Here is a 14,924-nt window from a genome sequence, read left to right as displayed (position 1 = left end):
GGAATGGTAAGGTGGAGGAAACCGAAAAATTGTTAGAAAGTTTCATAACTGTGGTGGAACACTTGGAGGCATCCGAGAAATTCTACAGAATAGCCCAAAACACCAATAAGAGTTAAAGGAGGGAGGGAGTGGTTCAATTGGCAAACGACTCGCATAAGGTAACATCTGTCCTCCACACTGTAGGAGGCAGTAGCCATGTGTTTAGCAAACGAAAGACATTAAACTTGTAAACACGTGACAGAAAACACGTTTACCGAATGACAAAGGAATCTTAGTTGAGTAACCATATCAAGTAACAGCATTGTGGAGTTTTCAGATATCTCCTTTGGTTGATGTGATGTGTAACGAAACTCATGACACCAACTGTATCTGATAAAAAGTGTTTTGGTGAGCCTAGACAATACATAATGCAATGTTCCTAAATGAGTAAATCAATCGTCTGTTAACAAAATTTTTAGCGCTATGAAATGTCCTCATGAATATGTCAAACTTAATAATGCACTCTCGAATTTCAACATTTCTAAGCCTGCTATAGAGTTGTTATATATTTTTTCTCTTTTTCTTGTGCTTTTCATACTATGTTTAAGCTTTTTAATGTTCTTGTCCAGTTTTTCATCCGATGCTAACACAATTTAGAGCCTCAAGCTATATAAGACGTGTGTGTGTGTACAGTATATATACACATATATTTATATATTATATATATAGACATTCTTATATATATACATATATAAAATATGTATACACTACATATTATATATATATATAGTATATATATACTGTATATATATATATATATATATATATAATATATATATATATATATATATAATATACTGCATATTATATATATATATATATATATATATATATATATATATATATATATATATCTTTATTTATATATATATATATATCACACATTACCACAGGTGAAAAATAAGAAACGGGTGTAGGTCCTGACCCGTTTCTTATTTTTTCACCTGTGGTAATGTGTAATGATAAATGAATCACATACAAAGTGATAATAATCATATATATATATATATATATATATATATATATATATATATATATATATATATATATATATATATATATTGTCATAAACTGGCCCTTCACTTGGTGAGAAAATGAAACAAAATTATAATTGATGCCTGCAGAAACCAAGAAAGTCCAGTTTATGAGCAAAGGGAGAAGTTATTTGAAAACTTTTACCTTAGCATTTCCTGGATTTACAATTGAATGGGGAAGGTCGCCATATGGGAATGTAGAATTCTTTTACAAATTTACAGGGATTTATTTACAGAAACTTAGCAAATCAACAATGAGACACGACACAACATAATCACTAAGGGGGCAGATTCAGAAATAGGACAGGGAACAATAATGCAATGATTTGGCAACAAGCAAGTGGATTAAAATGGGGCCAATCTGCAATACAATCAGTTCAATGATCATAATAACATTCAGTCTTGCCCTGATTACATGAAATAGTCTCAGGTAATGCAAATGTTGGAACTCCAGGATGGGAGAATAATTCATATGAACATTTGGGCCACAACGGAATTCGTTACTGACTACGACCAGGAATTATCAGGATTTTGGTGGCAGACGAGATACTGAAGCATGGATAGCGATCGTTCCATGTGTGCATCCCTGAAAGAGACGTTCTCAGTTAGGAATGACGGTGTACACTGAAGGAGATGGAATTCCTCCATGAAATCTCACCCAATACACGTTCTTAAATACAAAACATAACGTAGCCTAGAAGGTGATTATAATGAAGTCACGTGTCGCAATCTGAGAATCAGAGCAGCGTGGCTTTGACAATGAACACGTGATCACTCACACAAAGGTAAAATTAACACTGATATGGCTTAACCTAAATAGCCCTTAAATTGCACTGGTGGAGGATAATTGATGGTTATTACAGGTCTTTACTTGAATTCAAAAACGTAAATGGCAAGGCATGGGATACAGGCAGGATTCTAACAAAGGAGGATTGCTTTGTGGAGGAAGAGGTTAAAAGTTTAAAGAAATGGAATTTTAAGGAGTTTAAGTAAAGGAAAGGGCTGGTCTTGACTACTTGCAAACGTTGCAACCTTTGTGACTGTTGTTGGCGCCTACAACCATGCAGGTGTCCTTTGAAGTCAGTCCAACCAGCGGAGCTGGAGGAAAATGCAGCGCATCCGCCACAGATGAAATCAGAAGAGCGTCTCTCTCCTGCTTTTCAAAAGCAGGGCTTATTCGAGCGTCTGGCAGGGCCAACTGTACCTGCAAGCATGTCCAAAGGACCAGCGAGGAGGGCATAGGAAAAACACACTTATCATTATATGCCTACAGATCAGAATGCTACCTGTTCCCTAGTGCTAAATGGCCTTTTTGGCCTTCCCTATCCCTACATGTCTCCCCATCGTGTGATGGGGGGGAAAGGGGGTTTGTATTGTTTACTGGATTGCGCGATGTTGGGGGGGAGGCCTAGCTAATGGCTGTTGACTGGTTCAAGTAAGCGCGGTTTCCCTGCGACGCCCGACTCGAGAGGCAGAGGAATAACAGATTAATTCTAAATTAAATGACGGAATCAAAGTTACAGGAAGGGAGGGATGTTTATTCTTGACAATATATATATATATATATATATATATATATATATATATATATATATATATATATATATATGTTCTTCTTCATTATCCTTTTGTCCTGCATTGGGGTTGCTCCAGAAGGTACTACCCTTTTAGTTTTCAGCAGGTCTTTTGGAATGAGTTTGCAAGCCCCATCCACTTTTGTAACCCTAGTTACAATCAACCACATTTAGCCACTCGGTATATAGAAAATTCTCACATTTTGAAGTTGAATCTAAAACGACTGTGTACAATAACTTTTTACAGAATTTTGATCGACAGTGACTGCTAACTGCGATTTTCTTGTCTCTGTCTCGACCCATCAGTTTTGGTCTGTGTACGTTCCTTGCCAGTCACAGTACAAAAACTCCGTTCAGCTGCTGCTGGAACAGATCGACGTCATCAAGAGGATGGTTGCAGCCAGCCCCTACGAGACTACTTTAGTAACATCATCAAGAGGTAAGAAATTTACTATTATTATTATTATTATTATTATTATTATTATTATTATTATTATTATTATTGTTGTTGTTGTTGCTACCTTCAAATCCAGCTACATATTCTTAGATTTTAAATTTTTGTTGTTCTGGACTTCAATCCAACTGAATTTTTTATTTACCTCATTTTAGTGCCTCAGTAATTTTTAAGAATATATATATATATATATATATATATATATATATATATATATATATATATATATACTGAAAAATTACAAAGGTATCTTATATATATATATATATATATATATATATATATATATATATATATATATATATATATATATATATATATATATATATATATATATATATATATCTTTATGTAATAAGTGAATAGTAGTTGTTGACTGCAAATACGAAAAAGGTAGAAGCTGTATAGCTTATTGTTTGTGTTGTATTTGTAGGATAAAAAGGGTTGAAAGAGTTGAGAAATGAAGATTTTCGACGAATATGTGGTAAAATGTTTAACAAAGGTGAAGAGATAACTCAGTGTTTACAGATGGTTTGTCCATGTGGAGAGAATGGAACCAATAGGGTAATAACACTAGAAACCTCTGAGGTTTTGGCAAGAAAAGTGCTGCTGAGGTGGATAGAGGTAAAGATGTTGGCATGGAAGGGTCTTCGTGTCATAGCAGTACGAACGCGCATGTAAGAAATAAAGTGAATGGCGTTTGTGTGTCTACAGTTTTGATGCTCTATGACTCTTTTTTCATACAGGTATATGAAACGACTAGCTTTGTCGAAGGGCTTACCATGGCTTCAGAAGGTGACTTTTCTTATGTATAATAATATGGTTTTTGCATTGAGCAAACATCATTATGCGTTATCCCGGTAGGAAAAAAAGTCATTATTCTTACATTTAATAAAGAAAATTAACTTGATTATTTATTTTTGTTATCAGAGATACTGCAAGAATTCAAGTGTGGTCGTGTTGGCAGCCTGTTGGGCGTGGAGGGCGGACATGCCCTGGCTAGTAGCATGGGCGTACTACGTGCCATGTATGACTTAGGCGTTCGATACGTAACACGTTTGATAGCCACTCATGGTAAGTATATTTCTTGATCACCTTCATGCACGCTCAGGCGTTTGCCAATCCAACTAGCACACTTTTTCCAGCACCAGGTGCTGTAGTTTCTTGCATTCACACCTGGCCATCACTCACTGTATGCTCCAGAATGCAGCCTCCATTCTCGCAGCTTCCCGCTTTGTTACTGATTTCTCATCATTGTCAGAATTTCTTTTACTCATGTTCATCAACCTTTCACGCTTAATGGGTTCCAGTTATTCTGAAGGACGTCTTCCGTTCCCTCCCAAGGACGAGCATCCACGCTCAAAGATGGTTTCTTTCACGATCAGGGAATTCGTCCGGATATCCCCATGGACTTCCCATTTCTGTTTTGGAACTTGGTAATGACTCACATTCATCAGCTCCTCCTAACCACTTTCATAAGCATCGTCTATCCATTGTTATGAGAGTATTCCATTCATATTCATGGATGTATTCTATTTCATCAGGAGTGTCTTCTCTTCATGTTCATTATCTATTATTGCATTAAAAGATTTCTATAGGGGGGTAGTGCCGTCAGTGCAGCTCGTGCGGGGCACCGTAGGCATTACTTAAGGTTCTTTGCAGCATGCCCTCGGCTCCTAGATACAAACCTTTTCGTTTCTTTTACTGTACTTCCTTTCATATTTGCTTTCTTCCATCTTACTTTCCACCCTCTCCTAATAATTTATTCATAGTGCAGCTGCGAGGTTTTACTCCTGTACATCTTTCAAACCTTTTACTGTCAATTTCCGTTTCAGCGCTGAATGACCTTATTGGTCCCAGTGCTTGGCCTTTGGCATAAATTCTATATTTAATTCAACTCAGGTAAATGATTATTATGTTATTGTAAAAAGACGTCTGTCATTCATACCATGGTTTCTTCCCTCGTTCATTCCGAAGAATGTCTACGATTCGTGCTCAAAATCGTCTTCAATTATTATTCAGAGGAATCTCGGTAAAAGTAGTCGGACTTTAGTTAAAAGCAGACAGTTATAGCACACCGGAAGTACTGACGTATGTGTGTATGCATATGCTAACACCAACGAGTGAAACACCCTCATTAAAGTTAATCTATATTCATTTGAAATACACAGGCACTTGACGCGAGTAAACAGTTTGTTATTAGAGTCGACGAGAAGACATTAAATAAATATGAAGATGATTATGTTTGCTAACTTTTGCATAGATGAGAGTTTGATCAACTTAGTACTGTCTAAAATTGGGAAAATTTTTTACAATAGTTAAAAAATATCGTAAGAGTGAACATACTGCAAATTGGAATTTGAAAGAGATAACCTACGAAGGACAGAAATGTTTTCAACACGCATTGCCTCATTGTCTCCAGGGTTAGTCGGAGTTGTGGAAAGTAAAATAAGTCTTAGGGAAAAGTGGAGGGAGTCAGTATTTTAATTAGAACATAGTAAAACAACTGAAATACAGCTGGTGAAACTTAAGACGGTCGCTGGTACTACGAATAAAAAACTAATAAAAAGGATAATCGGGTAACAATAAATAACCTTGGCGACAAAACAGATATACTACGAACTAATCATCAATCAAGACTTGGATCCCGGGCCTCCCAGTGACCTTCCCTTGTGCCTTGCGCCACCAGATACCAGCACGGGTACGAAATATCCACACCACCCAGGGGTACATAATGGAGTGCTTGCTACCATGCGTCATGCTGGGATGGGCTTAATCCCCAGCTTCTGCCGACATTGATAAGGAAGCGAGGGGTCTCGTGAGCAATTGGCTCATAATCTTCGCCAATGATGCTTGACCCTCCTTGCTCTGGACGACAGCCCTTGACCGGTGAAACAAGATGTTATTTTGTTTTTAATACTTCAAAAGAGTTATAGACGTACTATTGTAAATTCCACATATTTGTGTTCCCATTATACACTTGCAACTTCAAATTTTATGGCATAGAATATATCCCTTATGAAATCCTTTTCTCGATAACATGAATGCAACCTCAAATGTAATTTCATAAATTGCTCTCTTAAAAATTAACAACGTAATATTCAAGGCCAGAGTTCAAGAAATTGAGAATTTATTAATTTGCTTAATTATCTTTGTTTTTCACCTGCGAGTGATATACCATAAACGAAGCAGGTTATGACAATCTTTGTTGTGTGTAAAAGTCTATATTGACATTAAAATAAACTCATCATTTGTATCAGTGCACACGTTCAGTATGTACTGTACAAACGTATCATCTTCGCAGTACCGCCAGTAGCATGATGCGTGAAGTTAATCAGGGCCGAGGGTTGTCAGGACAGAGATGGGTAACCACCAGGAAAAATAAGACACCGTCAGCAGCAAGGTCTAGGCTTAGCCATGAGGCTAGCAACCTCACCTCATAAATAATTGCTGAAAACTAGAATGGTAACACTGGCAGTATCCCTTCTAAATCATATATACTTAAGTTACGATTCGGTTTCAACTTTCTCTAAAGTTGAAAAGCTGCATTTCATGGTCTTGCCCTTTTTGCATTATAATTTTTTGACACGATTTTGTGTTAATGCAATAATCCTAAATATATACATTTATATATATATATATATATATATATATATATATATATCTATATATATATATATATATATATTTATATATATAATATATATACATAAATATATATATATTTATATATATATATATATATATATATATATATATATATATATATATATATATATATATATATATATATATATATATATATACATAAATATAATATATATATATATATATATATATATATATATATATATATATATATATATATATATATATATATATATATATATATATTATATATATATGTGTGTGTGTGTGTGTGTGTATATGTATATATATAATATAGACATGATGTATTTAGGATTATTGCAGTATAACACAAAATCGTGTCAAAAATTATAATGCAAAAAGGGTATAGACCATGAAATGCAGCTTTTCAGCTTTAACATAGGAAAGTTGAAACAAAATCGTAACAATAATGCAAAGAACAAGACCATTAAAAGTCCATGCAATTCATGACCAACACTTCTCTCCACAACTGCAATTCGCTGCTTAAAGCGGTTGCCATAATGAACCCCATGTGCTGAATAGCAGAACTATTAATTGATTGGATATGACATACCTGGTACTCTTTGTTTCGCAACCAATTGTCAATTGTCCTTGACCAAGGAGTTAGCACAACCATCATTCTGTTTATTGCGAGGCTTATCATTAGGGTATTGGTGTTTCTCTCTCTCTCTCTCTCTCTCTCTCTCTCTCTCTCTCTCTCTCTCTCTCTCGTTAAAGTGTTCATCTGACAAGTCCTGAAGATTGCATCCCCATTATGCACCTAATTTTGCTTTTAATTTATGGAATTTTTGGCAGATATTAGAAAAAAAGTTTCAAGTAAAACTGTTAAAAAACTCGTTCAATTTTTTAAATATTTTGGTCTGTTTCTTTACCTACATTATCACTGTTACTATTTTGTGTCATTTCTCAAAGTTTCATTTTTTTTATTTAACTAGACAATAATTACTACTTAGTTCCTTTTAAAATTACACACTTTTAGTTGCATGTGTGCATTGTACCTTTAACCATAGCTTAATTCCTAAGAATTCTCATTAATTTTTATGATGTTTATTACATAAATCAGTCTCTGAGTAAGCATTCACACAAAGTCCGTATTCAAAAGGAATTCATAAACACATGAAATTCTTAACATAACGAATACCATCGGTGACTAAGATATACAGTAATCCTTTCAAGTCCTGTTTCCCGCATGTAGTTTCTGTTAGTGAAGAAGTGTTCAAAATATTTTTGTGTAGTTCATATTTTCTGAAATCCATAACTTTTATGCCCAAGATGGTCATAGTTTTTAGATTTATTTTCATGAAATTATTGAGTTTTCATTTTCCTTAGCATATGTTGGAAACAAAACTGCAAAACGAAATAACAGTTTAGAAATCAATGATAAAAAATTTTTTTTCAAATGTATTTCTATGTATGTTAGTATTTGCATAAACCCTTTGAACTTAAGAAAAATACCACTTACCATTTCTAAGCATCTTAATTATAGCTGAAAACCATAAAATTTTAATACGAAATTATCAAACTGATTTTTTTTTTTTTTTGTACAAAATAAACAATTAGAGAACCAGTTATTTTAGAATATGTATTCGTGAAATTATTTATGTGCATTTTAGTATACGCTGAAATAAACTGGTTTGCTAGAAAATGTATTATAAAGAAATATGTTATCCGTATTAAAATTTTTGAAGCTATTTGTATTCATCATGTTATTTGCCTAGAAACTATGAACATTTTTGGCATAAGATAAAATTAAAAATCCCGTTTTGCTTAAGATTTTTCCTTTAGCTGTGTTTATGCACCTTAGCATTTGCTGTAAAGATGATTTTGCAGTAAATAAAAAAACGTATAACTGAATTTAAAAACCAAAAGTCCTTTTCCAGGGCCGAATGTTCCGAGTCCGGAGACGAAGTCCCTCCCAACGCTCCAGGACTGACGGATTATGGAAAGGTTTGTAACAATAAACTTTCTTTTTCATGATAATCTTTTGGCACTCCGTACATTTATATTATGGAACGGCTTATAATAGAATGGCTTTTTAGCTAACAGCGTGTTATGATTTTGAGAATCTGATTACCGACATATGCTGCTTTAGCCTGAATTATTTTTTGTTTTCGTTTTATGCGGGCCTGCGCTAGAAAAGTTCACTAGGTTGCCCGTATCATTGCCTCTTTTAGCTATCCTTAACTGAAAAAATTCTTAAGATCGAGTATATAACAGACACGGCAATCAAGGCAGCTCCTCAGAATAGCAGATTCTGCTGCATCTGTCGCTAATGAAAGACTTCCCGAGTAGATTTCTCTCATTCTATACAAACTTACTATATATATATATATATATATATATATATATATATATATATATATATATATAGGTTATATATATATATATATATATGAATTTTTAATACATCACAGTTGGTGGGTACTGTCAGGTGTTTGAGTCACTTGGGTGCCAAATCATTTATTACTTATAATTCCCTTTCGGTGATATTCCCGAAGTAGCAGGAATTGGATATTAAACGACATTTGTAGCTTAATGTTTGTGTGTGAATATGTATATCACCGAAAGGGAATTATAAGTGATAAATGATTTGGTACCAAAGTGACTCAAACACCCGACAGTACTACCAATTGTGATGTCATAAAAATTCATATATATATATATATATATATATATATATATATATATATATATATATATATATATATATATATATATGTATATATATATATATATATATATATGCATATATATATATATATATATATATATATATATATATATATATATATATATATATGTGTGTGTGTGTGTGTGTGTGTGTGTGTGCCCTTACAGTACATAAGCTCAAGGTTAATTACATTGTTTGAAATAGAAAGGTATGTACACACACATATATATGTGTGTGTGTATAATTTTCAGTTTAAACAATGTAATTAACCTTGAGCTTATGTTCTTTAAGGGCATTATTATTATTATTATTATTATTATTATTATTATTATTATTATTATTATTATTATTATTATTTTTATTATTATTATTATTATTATTAATTATTAATTATTATTATTATTATTATTATTATTATTATTATTATTATTATTATTATTATTATTATTATTATTTAACATGATCACACATTCATAGAAAACCAGAAAGATCATTAACAATTAGCATTATAAGCTTCAGAAGAAGAGGTTGCCTTTGTGTGTGTGTGTGTGTGTTTAAGAAAGATTTTGCATATTTATCAGAACAATACCCTGAAAGAAACATCTATAATTAATAAGAAATGTCCACTCCGATTCAACAGTCAGTATTTTCTTCATGATTAAATTGAAATTCAGACGGAAAGGAATAAGGCAAAAACTTCTAGCAATAAAGCATCAAATTCAGAAGCTTTCTCTGAAACGAATACGAGAGAAAATGGCGAGTAAAAGGCACAGAATAATAGACAAAGAGAAGCCTCTTCTTGATGACTCTCTGCAGTTAATGATCACGATAACATTTTTGTTATGTAAAATTAAAACAAAGGCCAGACAACGTTGGGACTTGGAATCTCACATGTGTCCTTTTCCCTTCCATAAAATTACCACATTGTCGACCACCATTCTTGAAGGAGATCCGTTAGAAAGACGCATACGAATCGCGAAAAGAAACCTCATTGGAATTGTAATTCTTAAAGCAATAGATCTGCATCTCATGAAAACAAAAGGTTAAAGGATACGACGAAGCATCCCTTGACCGTGAAAGTTCTTGAAGAAGAGCCGCTGTTCAGCTGCCACTCTGGCTTTGATGTTTTAATTCTTCTTCATCAGCTTCTTCTGCCTTTGTGGGCCTTGCCTTGGGAGCTCATTCACATTTTTTGTCATTTTGTTCCAGGAAACAGAGAATTCAAGGGATCTCGGAACAATAAGTATCTATCTCTGTTATGTTGAGGATTTCAAGGCGATGTGGCACAGTTGTGCAATTTTAGTATTGTTTTTTAGATTAACATACGTATTTACCTCTCTCTCCCTGTCTCGCGCATGGACATGCGTGCACACACACAAATGTATGTGTATATAAAATTGAAAGGTTGCAAATTAATCCAAATATACCACTTTTCACAATGAATCTACTTCAGTACTTACAGTTTGCAAGGTCATTCCTTTCTAAGACAAATTTTCAGTTTAATGATTGTCCGACTGCCAACATCTCTGTGAAATCATGATTACCATGATTACAGACTTTTGTAACTGCATATATTAGAAAATTAATCTTTGCATGAATTGGCGACGCTAAACCACATGCGTCTGGTCATTCTGTTTAAGTTGTGTTCATTTGTCTAGGAACCGTTTACAGATACTGTTTTTCCAGAGACGACTCTCGTCAGTTTGGAAATTAATAGGCATTTCAAATAGGTGCCAGACCACAAACGTCGTCAGTTTGGTTGGGTAGTATATCTTCCGATGCCCCAAACACAGTCTTCACTAAAGCTATTTCAAAAGGTGACAAGCATCGAAAAACTAAATATTGTTCTCTCATTCACTTAGTCCTGTGTCCTTAAATGTTCTTGAGTTAGCCTTATGTTATTTACACAATTGAATTATGCAATGTGCTGTTGAGACTGAGTGCTTTAGCTAAAGATGAATTCTCATAACGAATTCAACACGATTTTATTGAGCCAAATGTGCTTTTATTAAGGATAATGTTGGGATATATATAATTTCTTTTCAGCTTGGTCAAGACTGGGCATTCTGCTAGGGTATTTATATCTATCTATCTATCTATCTTTCTATGTATATATTATATATATACATATATATACATATATATAAATATATATACATACATGCACATACGAACATTAAGCCACAAATGTCGCTTAATGTCCAATTCGCGCTGCTTCAAGAAGTAGCGTGAATTGGATATTAAACGATATTTGTAGCTTAATGTTTGTATATAAAATCTCACGGTTATGTGATAAAAATTCATATATATATATATATATATATATATATATATATATATATATATATATATATATATATATATACATATATATATGTATATATATACATATATATTATATATATGTATATATATATATACATATATATTACAATATTCATTCGTAGCACGTAGGCCATTACGCATTTTCGATACGAAATGATTTTGGTTTCAACTCTTTTCCTTTTGCTGTGAAATGAAAGCTAATGCCTTTTTCAGTGCCGCATTTTGCCATCATTCCATAAATCACCTTCCCAAATTTTCCACTTTATTTTAACGAATGTGGTAGAATTTTTCTCCACATTTTATTATCGTGGGAATCACTCTTTTTCCTAAAGCATTGGAAATATATAACAATTTTATTTTTTTTTTTTTACTTTTGCTATTATTACGTTGCATTTTTGAAGAAAAATATAACCTGACTTTCCACAAAGCTATGTAGTATGTTATTTAATTTTCGTATAGTTTTCGTCTTAACTATGAAAATTTAAATCACAATTTTTCATAACGTATATACATTATTCAAGTACTTTTTTATATTTATTTTTATATATTAAAGAAAAGAGTGTCTCGTAGGTAGAGCACCTCCTCAGAGCTATACTCAATGTTTTGCTAAATTTTTTTGCCATTCATAATGTAGACAATATTATTTGAATAGATCCGGCAAACCTACCTTGGAAAATTCCACTGGACGGGAGAGAGATAAGCAGATAAATAAAAAAGAAATTAGTGTGGTGGATAGCACTTAAAATTAGTCGAACATCTTTTGTGGAAAATTTATATTCCTCCCCTCTGCACGACGACCAATCACATTCCCAGTACTCTTGGTATGAAAGGAAATGTTTTGGCAGTGACCCCCTTTGAAGTCCTGCTTGCAGTGTTTGGGGTCAGCCAACCAAGGCTCTTGACCTAACTTGCACATTCCCGTAGGGCGGCTAAGGTAGCTCTGTGCGTCAGCCTCCTGTACCACGGCACAAAGTTTTTGTTTCCTGTTTTTTGCCAGGAAAATATTTTTTTTTTTCAATGGCGAAAGAGAGGGCTTTACTTTTATTATATTATACAGTGGAAGGAACTTCTTAAAGATAGATAAATAAATAGATAGAAGTGACAAACAGTGTTGATTATTCATTTTTCTTATAAATACTAAATCCAAATCCGTCTCATAAGGTGAGCATCTAACTTAATAAATACTGAACAGGTCAACAACTAATTTTCATTTGTAGATATATAACGCTACACAAATTACATTCTGCTTTACCGAGCGTTGCAATGCATTTCCTCATCGGAAGCTGTTTACGTAAAGAACGATTTTTCTTTTAAGAGTGCGTCTAATTGAGTGCAGTCTTTCATTAAAATACGCCTCTCTCTCTCTCTCTCTCTCTCTCTCTCTCTCTCTTTAGCTTAGCATTTAAACGTGGCCTGACTAATCAAGTCATATTGCGTCTCACAAATAATAAATGGGGTAAATTTCACAAGTTTCCAGGAAAAAAAAGTTGATGTAGGTCGTAAATTCAGGTCAAATATTTACCTTTTTCAATTTTCTGAATCAAACGTGGACAGGGCGGGCACCCCAGTGTCTGCATCTAGCCTTGGTCTGAAGAAAAGTTGAAAGAGAGGAAGAAAAAGAGTGATGCTGCTCATAGAAAGAAGAAATAGACATGTGCCTCTCTGTTTAACAAATGTGCGTGGAAGTGTGTCTGTGTACCTCGCGTGCATGCCTCCTTTAGGTAACTCTCTTTCTCTCCCTCTCTCTCTCTCTCTCTCTCTCTCTCTCTCTCTCTCTCTCTCTCTCTCTCTCTCTCTGTGCATGATCTGTTGTGGGTTATTTATGTCTTTGTTGATTTTTCCATTGTTTTTATAAGTTTTTATTTGTTACCCTGTGCCATTAGAGGCGTACTGTGGATGGTGGTAAAGGCTCTTCGCGTCTAACCTTCATCCTCAGTCGCACTATTTTCTTCCCTTTTGCTGTTCATTCGTTTCTTTATGTTTCCTTCGAAGTAGCTGTCCAGCTTCTTAAACTTTTCATGCTTCTTTTAAAAGGTAATCCTTCGGTCAACTTTATAAGTTTAGAAACGTGAGGCAGTAGTCAGGCTAAAGAAATGTGTAATGATAGCGTTTATTTTCCTGTTTTCACCTGCTCCCGTTAACAACAAATCGAATATCTTTTCAATCTACTGTTTAAAGACCCTTTATTATACTTTCGCAATTTAATCATCCCTATCAATCAGTCAGTCAGTTACGAACAATATGTTCTGTGAAGTACACTCCAGCAATTTAAAGCCAGTGTTGGAAAACTCAGCACAGACATGCGCATATTCCGTTTAAGATTGATCCAAAAGAGTCCGGAAATAAATTATGAATGGTGAATGAATGAGAATATACTAATGATGCATTTATATTGTGGCGAACCCGTGTTAAGTGTTTAGAGCGGCCTTTCAAATGGAGTATTGTGCGCTAACCTGACTCACGAGGCTCAGTATATTTCCTTTATTATCAGTGTATGCATTTACATTGCAAGGCTTGACAACTGGTATTCGAAAGAGGCCAAACCTGACTTATATTTTTGCCACTATTGAGCTAAAATAACCGGTTTTCTTAACGTTAGGGTCACTACTAGTGACACTAACTAGTGAGAAATGTTTGTGTCAGCTTCACCGGAATTGTTCATTTTCATTATTAAGCATCAATAAATTTCATAGTCACCGTGGTGAAGCGTATTATTATTATATATCTTTTTTTACAGCCATGTCATCTTGAAATTTGGCAAAGGAGTAACTCTATGATTCCAAGATAATAAGAACAAAATGACTTTAAAAACGCTACTTCATGAGTAATTAAAGAAAAAAAAATCGAATACATAAACCTCTCCGTAATCATTTCAAGCGAGTGTTGATATTATTTTATTAGCCTATTAACTTCCAATAATGTCAACTGAAAAGCCAAGTGGTGTCCCCAAAAGGACAGATTATGTGTCTTTTGTAAATTTCAATTTAACAAAATTCCGGAAAAAAACAATAAACAGGGACTTGACGATGGTTGTGCTGTAACGGCGCTTGCGTCAGCACTGAGCCGGAAACGCCAGATTCATCTGAAAGTTAGCAAGAAAATCGAGGGATTATAGAACGTGTAAAGTGCTTCAGATAATTAAGGCTGAATTCGGTGAA

General features: G+C 33.8%; 1 protein-coding gene across 1 annotated transcript in view; it reads left to right on the top strand.

The window, feature by feature from the left end:
* Positions 1–14,924, top strand: part of LOC136838890 (dipeptidase 1-like) — a 176,749-nt gene that overhangs the window by 124,946 nt on the left and 36,879 nt on the right. Inside the window, exons 4-7 of the mRNA XM_067104584.1 lie at positions 2,954–3,086; positions 4,032–4,179; positions 4,467–4,469; positions 8,651–8,717. Of these exons, the coding sequence (XP_066960685.1) occupies positions 2,954–3,086; positions 4,032–4,179; positions 4,467–4,469; positions 8,651–8,717 (351 nt within the window). The remainder of the gene's footprint in view (positions 1–2,953; positions 3,087–4,031; positions 4,180–4,466; positions 4,470–8,650; positions 8,718–14,924) is intronic.

Source organism: Macrobrachium rosenbergii, chromosome 1, assembly GCF_040412425.1.
Source record: "Macrobrachium rosenbergii isolate ZJJX-2024 chromosome 1, ASM4041242v1, whole genome shotgun sequence".
NCBI classification, from domain to species: Eukaryota; Metazoa; Arthropoda; class Malacostraca; order Decapoda; family Palaemonidae; genus Macrobrachium; species Macrobrachium rosenbergii.
Note: the sequence above shows the minus strand (reverse complement) of the source record. Positions and strands in the feature narration are given on the sequence as shown.